This window comes from Malania oleifera, chromosome 10, assembly GCF_029873635.1.
Source record: "Malania oleifera isolate guangnan ecotype guangnan chromosome 10, ASM2987363v1, whole genome shotgun sequence".
In the NCBI taxonomy this organism is placed as follows: domain Eukaryota; kingdom Viridiplantae; phylum Streptophyta; class Magnoliopsida; order Santalales; family Ximeniaceae; genus Malania; species Malania oleifera.
In genome coordinates, this window is record NC_080426.1 from 38409039 (window position 1) to 38426385 (window position 17347).

The following is a 17347-nucleotide window of genomic DNA, read 5'->3' on the forward strand; positions in this document are numbered from 1 at the left end:
TGCTCTCAAAAGTCGTTTGACTTCACAACTAACAGAGTGAATGCTCTCAAAAGTCGTTTGACTTCACAACTACAAACCCCATCAAATACATTCCAGCATGTCTTCCAGTTACAGTGTAATTACCAAACAAACAGGAAGTCCCCCCCATTCTCATTGTTTCACACGTTTGTTCTCTTTTTTTTGTTTCGCATTTTCTTAACAGGCTGCAGGGGTGGGGGAAGTGACAAATCAAGATTGACAAAGGGCAACTCCAACTCCATTGGTCATGTTTTCTTCATAACATATCCCAAAAGGATGCCCAGCAAGCCGAAAAGCACTACATATATAAATGGGATCCCACCGCGGCTTCTGCTGCCTTCCCGCCTCAACAGCTCCTGCACGTCATTAGTAAAGAGTTACACATCCGTGTTTGCACAAGGTTGACTAAATCTCAGTAAATTGTTAAACAGAAACTACCTTGAAATTCTGCTGTATCTTACGAACGAAACTGAAACAAACACAGAAACTGGATTTGCTACACTTGAAGCCATAACACCTCAAGATGTTTTGGCCAACAATCACAATTTTATAATGCTATGGATGCATAAACATTAAAAAGACTAGGAACCAACCGCAATTGCTAAGGTCCTTGTATCATTCATGATATATGTTGTCATTTCTGCACAGAAGAAATAGATTATGACAACATATTTATTTGTAGTGCCGGTTTTCTACTACATTTGTTATCAGTTTTCAGCTACTGGCGAAAAAACTGAATTTTTTAAGATTAAATTATTCATTTTATACATAATTTTTAATAAAAATAAAAATAAGAATAAAATGCTATGTGAATTTAAGTATAATTAAAAAAGAAATATCCATAATTTATTTAGAAAAAAAAATAATAAGTTACTAATTTTTTAAAACTATTTTTCAAATTTTCATTTACAATAAGATTGTTCTTGTAGCACTGAAAATGTGAGTTTTGAAATACAATAATAAAATAAAACAATTATAATAATTTCTATTTTTATTATAGTAAGGTTTAACTTGTAAATTTTTTATTTTTATTATTATTTGATTCAAGGATGACAATAAGCATTTGCACAATCAAGTTTTTAATTTGTACTAGTTTTATAAAATATTAACCAACTGCTATTTAGATTTTTAATTTTTGCTTCTGGTTTTTAAGTTCCGTTTTGGTTTTCATTTTCATAATTTTTTACACTCATACCAAAAACCTCTAAGACAGCTGATCACGTTTCAGTAAGCCATTTCCACATCAGGGTCACGCTGAAGGATGACAGCTTCTTCATTTCCAGCATTTACCGTCAAAGTTCCGACTCCATACTGAAGGATGGCAGCTTATTTGTTTCATGCAAGAAGAGCTTACTGCATATTTCATGATGCAAAATATAAATAAGGGCCATTTTTTTCTTGTTTGCATGAACTTCTGATTAAATTATTTGATTTGCTGACATGACAAGAGCCACATGTGGATGGGCAAACGGGTATTCAGACACTGCAACTCCCTGAAATCTAGGCATGGAAACAACGCTCTAAGTATCTTTTCCAGCACATACTTTGGAAAGTGCATAGGAAAATTATAAAGAATTCTGAGCAAACTTGGAAGCTACTGATGGACTCTAACAGAATTAGTTCATAGTAGATTTTACATGATAGACACACAAGTTAAATTGGATACCATGCCCAAAAGGCACTGCATTAACATTCTTCTTGAGCAGACAAAACTGGTATGTTCGTAAGCGTGTGAAGTCAAGTTCAGTGCTACAACGAACAAGCTATCAACCTAATGGAGACCTGCAGCTTAACTTTCTCACTGGACATGATTCTAGTGAGGTCTCCAGTCATTCAGCAAGATCAACTACCCCCAGAAGATGCCCAACTTTAACAGAGAACCAAAAGAGGTACGCATAAAGAAATCTAAGCACTTCCTCTAAATCAAAGTAGAGAACTTGGTAGGTTTTCAAGGTTTTAATCAATTTTATTGAATTTTCAAAAATATGTTCACAACTTGATTGTACTAAAAAAATGAATGATCACAAAAATGAACAAAAAATGCAAGTGATAGAAATAAAACAAATTGAAGTGATAGAAATAAAACAATCTTTTCGGAGAAACTTCAAAAAATTTTCTTTTTTTGGGGGTGGGGGGCACCCCCGGGGGGGGGGGGGGGGGGGGTGCATTATTAAAAGTGAAATTCATTAAGAAACCAGCGAGTGATCAAAATGGAGAAGCCCCACTAGTGAGAAAAGCCAAAACTCTTTTAATCCTTATCAAATTCTCATTGATTCTGCCCTCTCTGATGAAGAAAATTTCTTATCCTCACAATATTACCTAAAAACTTGCGATTATATTTGCTAAAACATCTGTGCTTCTCTACTAGTCTTCAATAAATATGACCGATGTATTGTCCACCCTTTCTAATTTTTAAAAGAGAATGTTCTGAACCAAGTACCAAAGTGCACTTTCTCTAATACCATTGTTACCAAGTTCTGCATCAATGAAAACTTCAGTTAAACTATCCTTAAAATGCACATAAGAGGATGACTGGAATTCCTATAAAGCTTTTGGGGTATGCTATGCTCTCTTAATGATTGCCTTTTATATCAAGAAAACATTTAAAATAGGGTTGTTTTCAAAGGCAAATAAGCACTTCTTAGAAAATGAGGTCAAATAGAAAATCTCTCACCAATTCTTGCTGAAGCTTGACATTTTGCTGAATAGCAGAATTTTTCTCCTCGGTCAGCTTTGAAATAAGAGCTCTAGCCTGAAATTATGAGAACTTGTCAAAACTACAGTAAACAAAAATAATAATAATAGAAATATTTGGTCATAATCACCTATTAACTAATTATAAAAAAATAATTATTAGCAATACTTTAAATATAATTTATATTTTTCTATTTTATAAAATATTTTTTAAATTTTTTATTATATCATATTAAGAGAGAAACAAATATCCAAGGATGAGAGAAATCAGTTTGATTTCATTAAAAATCTATTTAAGTTGGTTTCTAGGGGCAATTAGGTATTATGGATATGTAAATCATATTATATCTTAACACGATATGATAAAAGACAAAGCATTAGCACTGCAGAGTAGCCAAGAAGGCCTATCAATATATTATTTCTTGAGCAAAAGGTCAAAAATACATTGCTGGCTGGTTGGCGAGGTCTTTCTCTTGCTAGTAAGAGGTTCCGTAATCCGTATTGCCCCAATATGGCCAGGTTCACTCTGGTTCCTTTCCAGTTAAGTGACTTCACCCAGACTGGAAAAGTTACCAGCTCGGCCTGACGGGGTCGGAGCAGCCCACCTAATCCAGGTTTTTTAAAACCATGAAATAAAGAATGGAAATTGAAACTCAAATATACTATACTCATTTAAGGATCAACGAGTGTTACTGTAAAACAGAAGCTCAGCCACATGCAGCTTTATTAAAGCTCTTTCCATTTTCCTTTTTTTTTTTTTTTTTTCATTTTTTAAACACTTCCTCACCCAATTTCCCTCCCTTATCTCTTCAGGATCTCCCTCTCACTCGCTCTCTCTCATTCTCTTCCAGTGTGATGAAGGACAAGAAGCAAGACTTTGGGAAAATCCTTGTTGGAGAATAATTAAGAAGAATGGGTCAAGGGGTTGTTGGGTTTGGTTATGTAGTCTACTTTGTGTTTAGTTTAATTAGTACAGTATCATGTGTATTTGGGGGCTCGTTTGTAATATTTGTGTATTCTAGCGGCATGTTTGTAATGTAATGTAGTTTTAGGGGGTATATGTGTAATTTCATGTGAATAGGCTTTCTCATAAATAGAGTGTGAAAGCCATGTTGTAGCCAGTTGATGAAATTGAATTGAAGAACATGTAATTCCCCCTTATATCTCCTCTCTCTTCTCCTCCCTGTTCCTTCTTCCCTTTTCCTCCCTTCTATCTCTCATGGCTGCAGAACCTTGATGTTACCCTGCATCATTTGGTACTAGAGCCCAACCACAGTATCCATCCATCCTTTTCAATTCCCCTATCTTCCCTTTTTACTCTTCTTCTCCTCTTCCTTCTTTCCTTTGTTCTGTAACTTGTCTCTCCCTCCTTGCTCTGCTTCTAATCTGAACTTTCTCCTCTGTTCTGTCCCTGCTACCAGCATCCCCTTCTTTCTTTCTTCTGCCCTGTTCTAAACACCTCCCATACCATAAAAAACAGAACCTGCAGAAACCCTAGCCCCTAAAATTTCTTCACCATCTGATCACTGGAGGACTCCCACATGCTGGCAAAACATTCTCCAGCTGATGGCCCCTCAAAATCCCTAACTTCATGCTCTTTTCTCATCACACCACCACTACCAGTGCAATATCCATCCCCTGATCTCACTTTGCGCCAAGTTTCATGGCAGGAGTCTACCACCGGCAACTCATGCGCCCCATGGGCTGGCAACCGGCAGCTGCTAGTAGGAATCTGTCAGAGTATTCTCCTGGTTCCAGACTTGCGAGAAATTGCCCCAGCCTTGATATTTGGGTTTTCTATGTGATATTTTGATTTGCAACAAGAACTTTGATTGTGGACATGATATTTTGCATGGTTTTAAAAACCTGATCAGTACCTGAATTGGCAAAGTCACTGGTCAGTTGGACCGGTCACACCAGTGGATCAACCCAGCAGTTGAACCGGTGATGTGCGCGCACACGCACACACAAATTACAACAAGATGATGATGATATAAATATATATACGTACGGATGCATTTAAATATATGCAATTTTTATGATGTGTGCGTGTGTGTAGCGCCAGCTCAGTGGTAAGCAGCTTCCCCACCTTACAAAGAGGTCAGGGGATCAAAATGCATGGTACCCAATTTCCTTCCCCACTTCTCCACCCCTTTTTTTAATACAAGAGGCTGGATAAACTCAATTGATTCACCAGGTTTGACTGGTTTAGACCGAGTCACCCAAGTCCAACTGGGTTGATACTGGTATGAAGAATTTCTGGTTTTCAGACATATCCGGATCAGTGGACCAGCTGGTTCTGGTCCGACCGGGTTGGACCAGCCATTCTAGTCCAGGTTTAAAAACCATGATAATTTGTGAGCAAAGTGTGATAATTTGATTTGAAAGGCTAGAAAATGAAGAATTAGAACCATCAAGCACTTTGGAGTGTGAATTTGTCACTGCCAGCAATAAATATGTTTGAATCACTGTGGTTGTGAGTTTTCTTTGTGAATTTGTTTACTTTTTGCATGGGCTCTAGACCACATGTGAATTGAAGATAGTTCTTGCACATTGGGAATCAGATTTGTAGTTTGCAAAAATAGATTGAGGATTGTTAGCAAATTGTGTTAAGGGCTTTTGGTGAATTGTTTAGTGGAAGAATGAATAGCTTTTGTCTACTCTAGGCATAATATCAAACCATTCCACACCTTTCTCGAGTGTGGAGAAATGTATACAAATTGATCATTGATGGAAGATGTCCTATGAACGCAGTTTCAAGAAAGGAAGTCACTCGTACGCAACTTCATCCAGGAACTCACTGAGAGCCTTATGAGATATCTTAGGTTGATAATTCTACATGTTCGTGAAAGATGTTTGGTTCCTATCCACATGGATTACTATTTTGATAATGTTTGGCCAGGTAAAGGCCCTGATTTTGTAAGTGATCTTTCCTTTCCAAATAAAAGAATACAAAGGGAAATGATCAACAGTAGTAACACAGGAACGAAAAGTGATTTACAAGGAAAAACGGCCTAAGTATCCAAGGTCCACACCCTTCAATGGTTCTACCTAGTCTTTAACAGAGTCAAGAACAATCAACAACTGAACAAAATCACTCATCTCTATCTCCAAATTTTCTCCTGAAGAAGTTCCAAGAACTATCATCAGAACCAAGAAAGTTAAATACATAGGCACTACAGCAATTGGAAAGATTATACAAGCAACACAACCCCTAGAAAATGAAGCATCTTCATCCAAGGAATGGAAAGACAGTAAACCTGAGAGATGAATTCCCAAGGGCTCACATTAGCAGCATTAACCCAGTTAAAGCAACAGAGCCTTTTGAGACTCCATATTTACGTCAGATCAACCTACGCCCAAGGGAATCGGATTTCATTTGAAAGTGTCACAGTCACCAACTCAATGCTTTTTGACACCAAGTTTCCAGGGCCCAATTATTTGTGATTACACTGATTAGATTAGCATAAGTCATATGGCACTCTACTATGGTTTTATTTTGTCTCTATGCTAATTATTTGTGACTCATGAGTTTCACCCCACTAATTGCAAATTGTTCCGTTCATGTTCGCAACACTTATTCAAAAAGTCTGTTTAATAAGGAATAAGGTGGACCCACTGGGTGTTTATCAAATCATTACAATAGAGTTTTGGTTTATTCCTTTTTAACCTTCTTTTATAATTACAGATTTTATTAGTATTTGTTGATTAGCATAGCTGTTCACAAACAAATATATTTTGACTTCCTTTCATGTGCTCGTATAAATTAGCAGTGAAGCAGTCTGACCATCTGAGCATTTTTTTTTTTTCATAGTTGGACCAGCATTTACACAAGTAGATTTAATAGTTTCTTTTTCCTGAAAGATAGTTTTAGAAGAGGGTAAAAGACAAAATTTTATAGAGTCAATAGTCAATCTACTTGAATAAACACTTGTATATGAACAATATGAGAGTTTATTTTATGCTTATTTATTTATTTACTTATTTCAAATCTTTTGATCATCACATCTGATCACAATAAAATTTTCATCAAGTACTCCATGTGACAATGTCCACCAACATGAAGGCGAGGAATCCTGACAATGTTTCCCCATTTGGAAATTATTTTTTCAGTATCTTGGCTCAAAAGTCAAATGGCTGTTATGGGACTCGGTCAAATGTTTTAAATATTTGGGAATAAGAATAAATCTAATTTTTGAAGCAAACATTGTTAATCATTCTTTTGAGAATTAATGGAAAATTCTATAATGTTTACCTAGAAATAGTATAGAAGAAAAGGATTATCTTAGTCATATAATATTCCATAGACATGTTTCTTTCACCAGTTAACAATATGTAGTACCAGGCTACCAGCATATATCTCACACTACTTTTCTTTCCCTCAAAATATTTGGATAGGTTTGCTCATATGCTTATCAGAAGATTTAGATGTCTTCATTACTTCATGCTGGAATTCTTTTCATGAATTCTAACTTTGTTATCTAATGTTTCCCGGCTGTGGAAATCAATGGATGTACATCTTAAAGAAAAGTTTGAACATGATCTCAAAATTCAAGAATTCTAACTTTGTTATCTAATGTTTCCCTGCTATGGAAATCAATGGACATACATCTTAAAGAAAAGTTTGAACATGATCTCAAACCTTCTCAACAGCGTTGTTACATATCTTAGAGATTATAGGTAGAGATTAGTATACAACAGAGGTCACATATTTCAAGAATAAAAATATCTAAAATAAATTGATGGAAGATCTGCTCTACTAAAGTACTGACAATGACACAGTGAAACTACAATAATATGTTTTTTGCAGAGTTCCTGTCCAGCCCTTTTCTTTCAACAGTTCTTTTCTTTGGTTCTAATCCCAACTTCCTGCTTGTTTAAGGCATTTTATTTTGTGTGTTAAACCTAATGTTTCAATTTAGCATAGTTGTTTTCGTTATTTTGGTTTTGCAGTTAAAGATGGAGCAGTGTTGGATACTATTTTGGCCTAAAAAAATCACTGAATTTGGACACCAGATCAGATGTTTTAATGATGCCGCTTTGAATCTTAAATCATAAATATACAGGTACATTTAGTTACGAAAAACATGTTCCATTTTCATTTTTTTATTTTTAAAAAAAATATAAAATTCCAGCTTATTTTTTAGTTTTTCAAGAAAGGTAGAAAATAAAGAGTTTGTTTAGTTGAAAAAAACAGGTTTTTTTTTTTTTTTTTAATCCTAGATTTAAAAAGAATTACAAAAAAAAAACTTGTTTTTCAGTTTCCAAAAAATTGTATGAGATTTTTGTGATCATGGATTTTGGGGCTTGAATTTGAATTTGTGCAGATTTAGAAGAAGCTCAATACAATTTTATACTATATTTTGCCATAATCCATACAAATCTCAAATATCCACATTCCATGCTCCCAAACGCAGAGTAAGAAATCAAGAATCTAGAAAACAATACGATAATGTTTTCAATGTTTCTATATAAATTTAGAAAATTGAAAACAACGTGGCATTTTTGTAATTATTTGAAAAATTAGAATGGAAAAATTTTATTTGAAAAATTAGAATGGAAGATAAAAACTATTTCCACAAGAAAATAGTGCCAAAAACTTTTTATTGTTTTTATTTTTTTTATACAAATGTTCTAAAATTGAAAAATTAGCTAGCTTTTTTTGTAATTCTTTAAAAAATTAAAAGTGGAAACTAAAAGCTGTTTTCTAAAAGTATTATAACACACCAACTGTTTGACATTTTGACAATGTGTATTATTTGTATTTGAACAAGAAAGATCCCCTCTATGTTTTCAGTTCTAATTCTCTACTCTGATATAGAATTTTTTTTTCCAAATCACTTATCTGATTTAACAATTCCCTAATATTCTCTAAGAGAAGCATTAATATGCAGTGTACAGCTAACACTTTTTAATAGGAAGATCTGGATGTTGAGTTAAACAACATGGGGAGACAGCAAGCAAATGCAGTAAAAAATGATTCATACTAATTTATTTATGACCTTGGTGTTCCTAATGCCTAGCAATGAATCTGCTGAAAGTAGCTGATTGTCTATCCAAGGAAGCTAGAATCTCTGTTGTATACTAATCTGACAGAGCTCTTAGAGTCAGCAGAGATAATAACATCCACCTGTGGTGGGCATGAGGTATAAATCTAAAAGCAACTGTCAGGTTATACTGTTCCTTTTTTAAAGATGAAGTACCAAGTTTCATTGGGACAAAGAATCAGCTTCACCCTAATGTAGCTGCTGCTTTAGTATATGATACTGTTGGCATAACATGCTGAATAAATTAATTTCAAATTTAGTTATTTCTAGTGCTGCATGAGATTTTAGGACATCATCTCTTTAATTCCATCCTCATCAATATGATATCAATTCAGGTATTTAATCATAATATAGTCTCTTACAACATAATCCAATTTTTGTTGATTGTTTTTGAAAGGTTAGGCATTGACCAACATGCTTTTTAAATTAATCTTGGGTTCAATCATCTTCAAGTCTTCATGGAATTTGCAGTAATTTTGTTTGGGAATTGTTCCTAATTATGGAACACCATTATCAATCTTAGGAAAGATCAGACCACAAGCAAATGCACAGCAAATCTGTGAACATCCTCAACAAGCAGCTCACAATCCACCCTTAGCTTTACCTTAAATCATCTGATAAATTGTATTACTCGTTGTTTCACTACTTTTTAACTGTTTGGCGAGTAGCTTTTACTGTTAGGACCCAAAAATATGTGATTATTATTTGACAATTTAACCTCTTTTCTAATTTTTATTCCTTTCAAATTTCAACATTATCTCCCTTCCTCATTTTTTTTAATATGTTTATGAGATTTTGAATATAATTTGACAATAGCTAACAGCTCATTTTTCATTATGAGAGAATCTTATTTCATATCTCTTGCAAATCACATGACGTGTGCTACTACCTAGTTACTCTGCCAAGATTTATGGTTTTGAGAACAGTGAGATGAAAAGAATAAAATATGTTGATAATTCGAAGAAGCTAAAAGAGGTTATGGGCATGTGAAGCCAACAATGTACTAACATTAAGAGGCGGGTAAAAAAAGATAAAATTGAATACAAAGACAAAAAGGGCTATTGATTAGCCAAGATTCTCATAGATGCGAAAGTAATTCCTTTACTCAAAAAAATTGCTCCGCTAAATGTTTAAAAAAGCAAACCAAACCAAAACAAAACAAAACCACCAGTTTACAAAGTTCCTGTAATGCATACACATACATATATAGGGAATAACAGTCATAACTGTTAACTTGTGATCCACTCAGTTAAAATTTTACCAAATAATAGTAAAACCTAATGATATACAAATAATCACCACTACTAATTCATAGCTTGCTTCTTTAAAAAAATGCATAGCAGATTGACCTCTAAAATTCAATATTGAAAATATCAAAACAAAGTATAGCAAATGCAAAATTAAAAAAATTAAGAATACCTCCGATGTACTATCTTGAGGATCAAAATATGACCTTGAAAGCTACAAAAGATAACAATATCAGAATCTATTTACCTGAAAAGATGATTAAAAGATTTAAAAGACCTGCAAAACACCTCAAAATACTCACAGCAGGAAATTCAGAGGCGTTAAGATTCCCATTATCGGATACTGAAGCCCTAGGAGAAGAACCTTCCTCAGACCCTTCTCGCACTGGTGATGGTGGCTGCGGTGGTGCAACATAAGCCACCCTCAACTTGCACTCCTCAACAAGATTCCCCGAATCCTTGCTAAACTGAATTGAAAAGAAGAAGCAAAGAAGCCACCCACCAATGAAAGCCATAAGTTGTGCTATTTGAAACTTAACATACTAGCACGTAAGTATCATATAGTTGCATATTATTACCAATTCTGCAGTAACATCCTTTATAGTTGCCCCATGACTTGCGATTACACTCTGGAGGAGGAATTTATCTTTACATTGCATGTCCGGAGGAGCCTCCTTTTGTGCTTGCATTGTAACTGAGCCATAAAAATATAGACAATTAGTCCGAAAACTGTGGTGAGGAGAGAGAAAGATGATTAACAAAAAATTTGATTTTAGAGAGTGATGATAATTTACAATAAAATTGAAAAAATATGAATAGGAGAATAATTATGTGCAGACACAAATGTGTCTGCGTGAGATAGAGATCATTCAAACACAAGTAATGTGAGATGGATCCATGATCGAGTAGATAAAGTGTAAGTTACAGTATTACACTAATAGTTCCCTAAACTTCAATTTGTCTCACAATGAATCACAAACTATGATAATTACTTCGATACAGTCCCATTGCATCCAAATTTGTAAGAAATAGGGATTTTGGCTGAGGTGGAATCCTAATCAGCTTGGACCATCCACGTTAGCTCGTTGAGCAGGTTGAGCAAGGAGTTTTCCAGCAAAAAGGAGTGCACGCAAGGGCAGATATGCAGTAGGACATTACAGGTTGAAAAGTTTTTTTTTTGCTAGGCTTGCAATCTAGGCAACAAATCTACAAAAAATAGGAAATTCAATACCAACTGAGTGGTAGATACTGCATCTTCGATTTAAATGAGTTGGTTTGCTACTTGAAATTCCAACAATTTCATGGTTTTACTAATCATTGGTCTTGTTAAATCGAAATTTGGGTATGAAAGTGAGATTGAATGCGCAGTTGGGCGGGACCATTGGAGCGATTTGCCCATGAGGCAAATGATGTTTAAACACATACACACACACAGAGAAAAGGAGGAGGGGGGAGGGGGAGAGGTTGTGAGGGAGGGAGAAGGAGATAGCGAAAGACCTATAACATCACAAGTAGAGCGTGGCAACACAACTCCAGTATTAGGACGGACACAGTACTTCTTCGGATTTGTCGTCTTGACCTGATAGAATACCAACAATTTCAGATTCACAAACAAAGTCCAAAAAAATGCAAAATTTATAACTGTATTTTACAATGATCCCATAATATAATTAAAGAAATAAAGAGAAAAAGAATAAAAATTGCTACCTTGAAGGCCACATAGTTTTGCGACTTATTCGTTAATTGCAAAGAACACGAGATCTGCTTCTTCAACTCAACTTTCCAAGCCAAAAACACAAGCCAAGTCAAAAAACACTCGAAACAAAGAAAATAAAGGCGCAGATCTGAGCAACAAAGCGACTCGCGACATTCAGGCCTTGAAAGATTCCGAATTATGAAGGAAATGTTTCGTATAAGCTTACATGGAAACTGAAGCTCTTGAGGCTCGATACTGATAAGTTCGCCCGAACTCATGCCGTAAGGATCGGTGAGAAGCCGCCGAAGATCGGAAATAAGAGCGGTATCCCGAGGCTGGCGGAGACGATTCCGGTCACCGGCGAGCAAATGCAATAATAGAGATGGAGAGAGAGAAAGAGGGGGAGAGATCCAAGAATGACTTCTGAGAGAGAGAGAGACTGAGAGAGAGAGGAACAACGGGGAACAACGTGGGACAGTGCAGATTGTCTCTCCGGGTCTTCTCTTTTGGCTGCGGTCGTTTTTTTTTTGGGTATTTTTGTCACTTCACAACAAGTTTTGCATGCAACCTTCGGAATCATGTAATTTTATATAAATGCTATTAATTATGGGATTTACATTTCTTTTAAAAAATCAACCAAATGCGTACTGAATCATTTACTCAATTACCAGAATCTCCTCAACTTTTTAGACATTTTTTTCAAAAGTGCAAAAATTCAAATGTCATTTTCTACAATTCCTAGGAAAAGAGCAGCTTTGGTCATAGACTCGTAGCAAACAAACCAACAAACGTTGGACTCATTACCCCGTGTGGCTCAGGTGGTAGTGCGGGCTATCGGAGTGCCTCTCACAAGATCAAGTGTTCAAATCTTCCCGGATTCGTTTCCGCTCCTGAATTCCTGAAATTTACTTCCCTTTAGAATTGTGAGGTCGACTTCAAGGGGTGCGAGATTAGCCACATGGACCATTAAATGAACACGTGAAAACCCGGTGCATAATCCAAAAAAAAAAAAACAATTTTGGACTCGTAGGAAATGATTTAATTCTGATTTAAAATTTTTGTGAAGTTGACGATTTAGGTTGAAGAATCAACCCAAAGCATTAGGCAATTGGCACAGGCAATTCCTTGCATTCAAAAACTATGTTGCAAACAAATCCAAATCTAGTTTAAAATAGGGATATTAACAGAACATCAATTAATATGGGATTTAACAGATCCTCAGTTGGTGTAGGCAAATCCCTTCCAGTGATTGTGGGCCAAATTTGGAGCAGGCAGAGAGACCTAGAATCCATTCCATCCAGATTGTTGTTATCTCCGTCATAATTTGGATTAACTGTAATCTCTTTCCTACTCAGATATGACATTCATTATTTTAAGTACATGTGTGAGCATATAGAAGCATAGATATGAAAAAAGTAAATTACCAAAAACATAGTGAAAACAAGGTGAATACTACAGACATTTCCCAAGCTACAAGTCAATAATATACTTAAAAACATTTGTATTTGACACAACTTTTTACATGATACTTTTCCTCTGATGAAAGGCCAACACTTCAGATACTAAAAACTGCAGTAATCTTCAAGATTTGTAATCAAGTTATGCGTCAATGGCAAATGAAGAAGCATTTTGTTGACGAGCTCTGGCAGCAAAGCCAGCAAACCAAGCAACTCTCATGAGCTGCACACCAAGGATCAGCACCCACCAACATACTAGCCCTCTGATGGTGTGCATCATCCATGCCGGTGCACTGAGTTCAGCACCAAGCTTCAGACCCCTCATCATCTGCAACACACGATAAGCCTCGTACACAACGGGCGTCACTAGCCACACAGGTGACTTCCAATGCCATGTCAGCATTTCGGTCAGAACCTGTACAGATAAGAGCAGAAGGTAGGGCCCCAGAAGAACAGCAAATGAAATGAAGGGCAGCTGAGGTTGAAGTAATCCCTTTTGAGAACCAAGCAGCATCATTAGGGGTACAATGAACCCAGTCATGGTTGCAACTATGTTCCAAAACTGGTAACTGAAGGGAGCACTGCTGTTGCAGTTTTCCGATAGGCTTTTGGGATGGGCACAAGAATCAGCCATTAGGAGAAAAAGAGTAGCGCCAAGGTTAAAGATGCAGTCAAGTCCAATCAAGGAAAGCAGGCTGGCAATGTTGGGGCCAAGAAATATGGAAGATATGGGCAGCCACAAGGTGGGAACCATGCCTGTTGCAAGAAGAAGAGATGGACCCAGAAGCCACATTGACCATTTAAGGAACTTAAACTGCACCAATGGCTGATTGCCCACATCTGTAAGCTCTTCGGTACACATCACTGGAACCTCAGTTGTATCATCAGGTTTTAGCGTGTCAAATATGTTGGTAGTTCCTTTCAAGAAGTTACTGTCAATGTTGTCAGCAGGAGCATATGAGACAGGTGAAGGTTCCCAAGGGGTCAAGTTTGTGCAACAAAAAGGGAAACGTCTAATGCGAATATGAGGAAATGTGCATCTGAAGACTGAATTTTGGGATTTTAGGCACCTGGGATGGAATCTGGTAACAGCAACAGTACTTGATGCAGTAGGCCAGGCCAAAGAAGCCATTTCTTGGCTCACAAATTGAGAAGTCAATATTGTGAAGAGCAAGCTATGCTCTTCATCCTCTGAAAATGTAAATTGAAGAATTCAGGAAATGTAAGCGCTAAGCATATAAAAAATATAAAACTGGTATTGTAAGATTACTCAGTTTTAACTTGCTTTCTTCCCCCCCCCCCCCGCCCTCTTTTATCTTAATGATCATTCCCATATTCTTTTGATTCCAAAACATGTAGTTCTACTCTCCATAATTGCAAATTAACCATATTCATTGAATAACATGCACTATAGGACTTCTTGAATATGCCTGTCATGCGCCAGAATGTTAGAGGAAACAATATTTTATACTTGTTTCAGTGTGTGTGTGTATGCGTGCGCCTATCTATATTATATTTTATATGAAAGTTCTTTTTTTTTTTTTTCTAATACTGTAGGAGAATGAATTCTCATCTTCTTTGCAACTCTCTCTTTTATCTTTAACTATTCTTCTTGAGAAAGACAGAGAGCAAGGATCTGTTGACACCAGTCAAAGAATTAGTAACTCTTAACCTATGTTTGGAGAGGCCTCGGATTTGAAGTTGTATTGAATTTGGATATGATATAATACAAAATTGTATTCAAATTTGTCCAAATCCATTCAAATCCAAATCCAAGGTCCAAAATCCATGCTCCCAAACGCAGCAGTAGTCTCTTACCCAGTTACACTACCTTGTAGTCCACAGTTAATCTTTTATAAAACCAACTATTGGATCCAATACCCAAATTATACATACCATGTTCATCAATCTCCAGGACAATCCAATATATATAAAATACTCCAACACAACCAACTTGAACCTTTTCCTGCATGATCTACATGCATACAGTATAAAATCTAACTATATGCGTGTACGTGTGTGTATTTGGGTAAGAAGTCCATCAACCATCTACTATTTTACCATATATATTTAATGGTTAAAAATTTAATGCCATTAGTAAAACAAATTTTGATATTCAATCAACTCAAAATGTTTCCTGCATGATCTATGTGAATAACGTATTAGATCCAACTATTTTTCAGTGTGTGAAAAAAATGAAAATATAGCTAGTAAGAACCTTTTGCACTGTGCCTTTGCTCAGAGAAAAATACATTTGAAATTGTCTCAAGAGTGCCATAATGGCCTACCTATAGATAAAATCCAAAGAAGTGATTCGATTCTAAGAATCCAAAAAAAAAGAAAGTAATTCAATCCCAATCATACCCTAGTTATTCTAATCTTTTTCAAGTTTCATCTTTTGCACTAAAAGAACTTTAGTATTTTTATTTCTGCATATTGACTCTTGTGACCACCTTTGCTGATCTTGTCTAGTCCTATTATTAGCGTGTGGGTGCACACATCTATATGGCATTTCAGAAAAACTTTTGCATTGATATCCAGTCTCAAGCTTGGCAGCTTTTCCTTGTTAAAACATCTAACCCTCTAGCATGCCATGGAAACATGCAGCTTAGAATTCCCATTTACTTAGTAGCACACTGGAATTGATGATTTTTTTATTCTTATTTTATTTACTTACCTTTTGTTTTTAGAAGACGCCAAGAGGGGGGTGATTGTTCTAGATTCAATTATTCTTTTTTAAAAAAAAATGTAATGAATAAATTAACAATGGAGACAAAACTAAAAATTTCAAATAGAAGTGGATAAAAAACTAAATCTTATTGGATAATCTAAACAAATCATTTTATACTATTGTGGAGATAATTGATTAATTGGATTACAGAATGACCGTCAACAAAAGACCAATGATTGTGATGATTCCCAAGTTGGAGATATTATCCAATGCTTGGAGCAAGCGTACAGGAAGCCCAATTCCATTTTGCAGGAGAATGGGCTATTCAAATTAAGTGCTAATGACGGTCTTGGCATGTGACATTTTTCAATAATACAAGAATTCACTAATGATCATCTAATGAGGGGTTTTTAAGCTGGCCTCGAGACAGGGGGGAGTAGTTGGGGGAGACAAATCAACTCGCCCCATAGCTCCATAGCTGCATTTATTTATAAATATCTTAGAACTAAAACAGAGGGAATGCGTGAATAGTCAGCTATCAATACAAAAATTAAACTGTTTTTGTCCCCTTATTAATCTTTTACTGATCATATGTGTTTAATGAGTGAAGCTATCATGTGGATCATTTCGTTTGAAGCTATCACCATGATCACTTCTTTTAAAATGATAGTGGAAATTTTAAAATATTTAATACCAATAAAGCAACTTTGTGTTTTAGATATCCCTGGAAATTAAAATAAGGTCACCATTTTACATCCAGTCATCCACACATGTAAGCATAATGAAGATATCACAAAGGAGAAAAAAGGTTGTCATTCAAAAAAGAACAAATAAAACCATCACCAAACATGATTATAAAAAAGTTTTAACTGATATTAAAAATACCTAGCAGCATAAACTGATCCCATATTAAAAAACGAGATTAAAGAAGACATGTTTCAGAAGCAAAAACAATACAAACAGCTGAATAATTCATTTCTATGTGACATCCACCTCAAATACCCTCTTTGTTAATTACACAACCTATACATCTAGCTATTTATACACTTCAATATTAATCAAATTTATCTAGAATTTTCATCAAATATTAACAAACTCCAATCATATTTGCCAAAAACTAAAACTAATGTGAGAAAATACTTCACTTTTGCCCCCAATAATTGATAATATCGCAAATCCAAGCATACCCTTTACATCCCAGATCACAGAAATACCAGTCGCTCCCAAAATTAAACATCGTTTAATTGCTAAAAATCTTAGACGCGACTTAATTTGGAGAATCTGAAACCGATGAAGTGACTTAGATGAGGAATGGAATATAAATTTACCACTTCTAAGAAACGAAGATGGGATAGACCGACAGTCCGACAGGCAACGAATGGATCTTCACAGCTGAATCTTTGGGACGAACGCAACTCCGCTTCCTTCAGTGCTTAGAAATGCAAAGACAAAGTACTGATGTCAAAAATAGTTTAACCGGGTTTTGGAACCATATATATGTAAAAGTATTTTTCAAG

The 17347-nt window shown here is 35.5% G+C and overlaps 2 protein-coding genes across 5 annotated transcripts; both read right to left on the bottom strand.

Annotated features, from left to right (window-relative positions):
• Positions 1-12265, bottom strand: LOC131165344 (vesicle-associated protein 1-2-like). 3 transcript variants are annotated; one of them, XR_009139540.1, is made up of 9 exons: positions 11929-12209; positions 11714-11784; positions 11504-11585; positions 10585-10700; positions 10309-10473; positions 10179-10220; positions 2693-2770; positions 1214-1371; positions 101-658 (listed from the first exon to the last, which is right to left on the bottom strand). XR_009139540.1 is itself a non-coding variant. In XM_058123036.1 (8 exons), the coding sequence occupies exons 1-8, from the start codon at positions 11978-11980 to the stop codon at positions 264-266; spliced, it is 717 nt and encodes a 238-aa protein (XP_057979019.1). In that variant the 5' UTR covers positions 11981-12265; the 3' UTR covers positions 1-263. The 3 variants fall into 3 exon arrangements, 2 of the variants coding, with proteins under 2 accessions (XP_057979019.1, XP_057979020.1); XM_058123036.1 differs by lacking the exon at positions 1214-1371 and having other exon boundaries at positions 1-374; positions 11929-12265; XM_058123037.1 differs by having other exon boundaries at positions 1-1371.
• Positions 12266-13105: 840 nt separating this feature from the next.
• LOC131165345 (uncharacterized) lies at positions 13106-17347 on the bottom strand. Of its 2 annotated transcripts, XM_058123039.1 has the most exons (3): positions 17159-17327; positions 14230-14350; positions 13106-14091 (listed from the first exon to the last, which is right to left on the bottom strand). In XM_058123039.1, exons 2-3 carry the CDS (start codon positions 14289-14291, stop codon positions 13302-13304), a joined length of 852 nt encoding a protein of 283 aa, XP_057979022.1. In that variant the 5' UTR covers positions 14292-14350; positions 17159-17327; the 3' UTR covers positions 13106-13301. The 2 variants fall into 2 exon arrangements, with proteins under 2 accessions (XP_057979022.1, XP_057979021.1); XM_058123038.1 differs by having other exon boundaries at positions 13106-14350; positions 17159-17347.

Coding starts and splice junctions, on each gene's coding strand:
- LOC131165344 (XM_058123036.1), bottom strand. CDS start 11,980: ATGAGTTCGGGCGAACTTATCAGTATCGAGCCTCAAGAGCTTCAGTTT. Junction 11,586..11,713: donor AAAACTATGTGGCCTTCAAG/GTAGCAATTTTT, acceptor GTATTCTATCAG/GTCAAGACGACAAATCCGAA. Junction 10,701..11,503: donor CTCTACTTGTGATGTTATAG/GTCTTTCGCTAT, acceptor TTTATGGCTCAG/TTACAATGCAAGCACAAAAG.
- LOC131165345 (XM_058123038.1), bottom strand. CDS start 14,291: ATGGCTTCTTTGGCCTGGCCTACTGCATCAAGTACTGTTGCTGTTACC.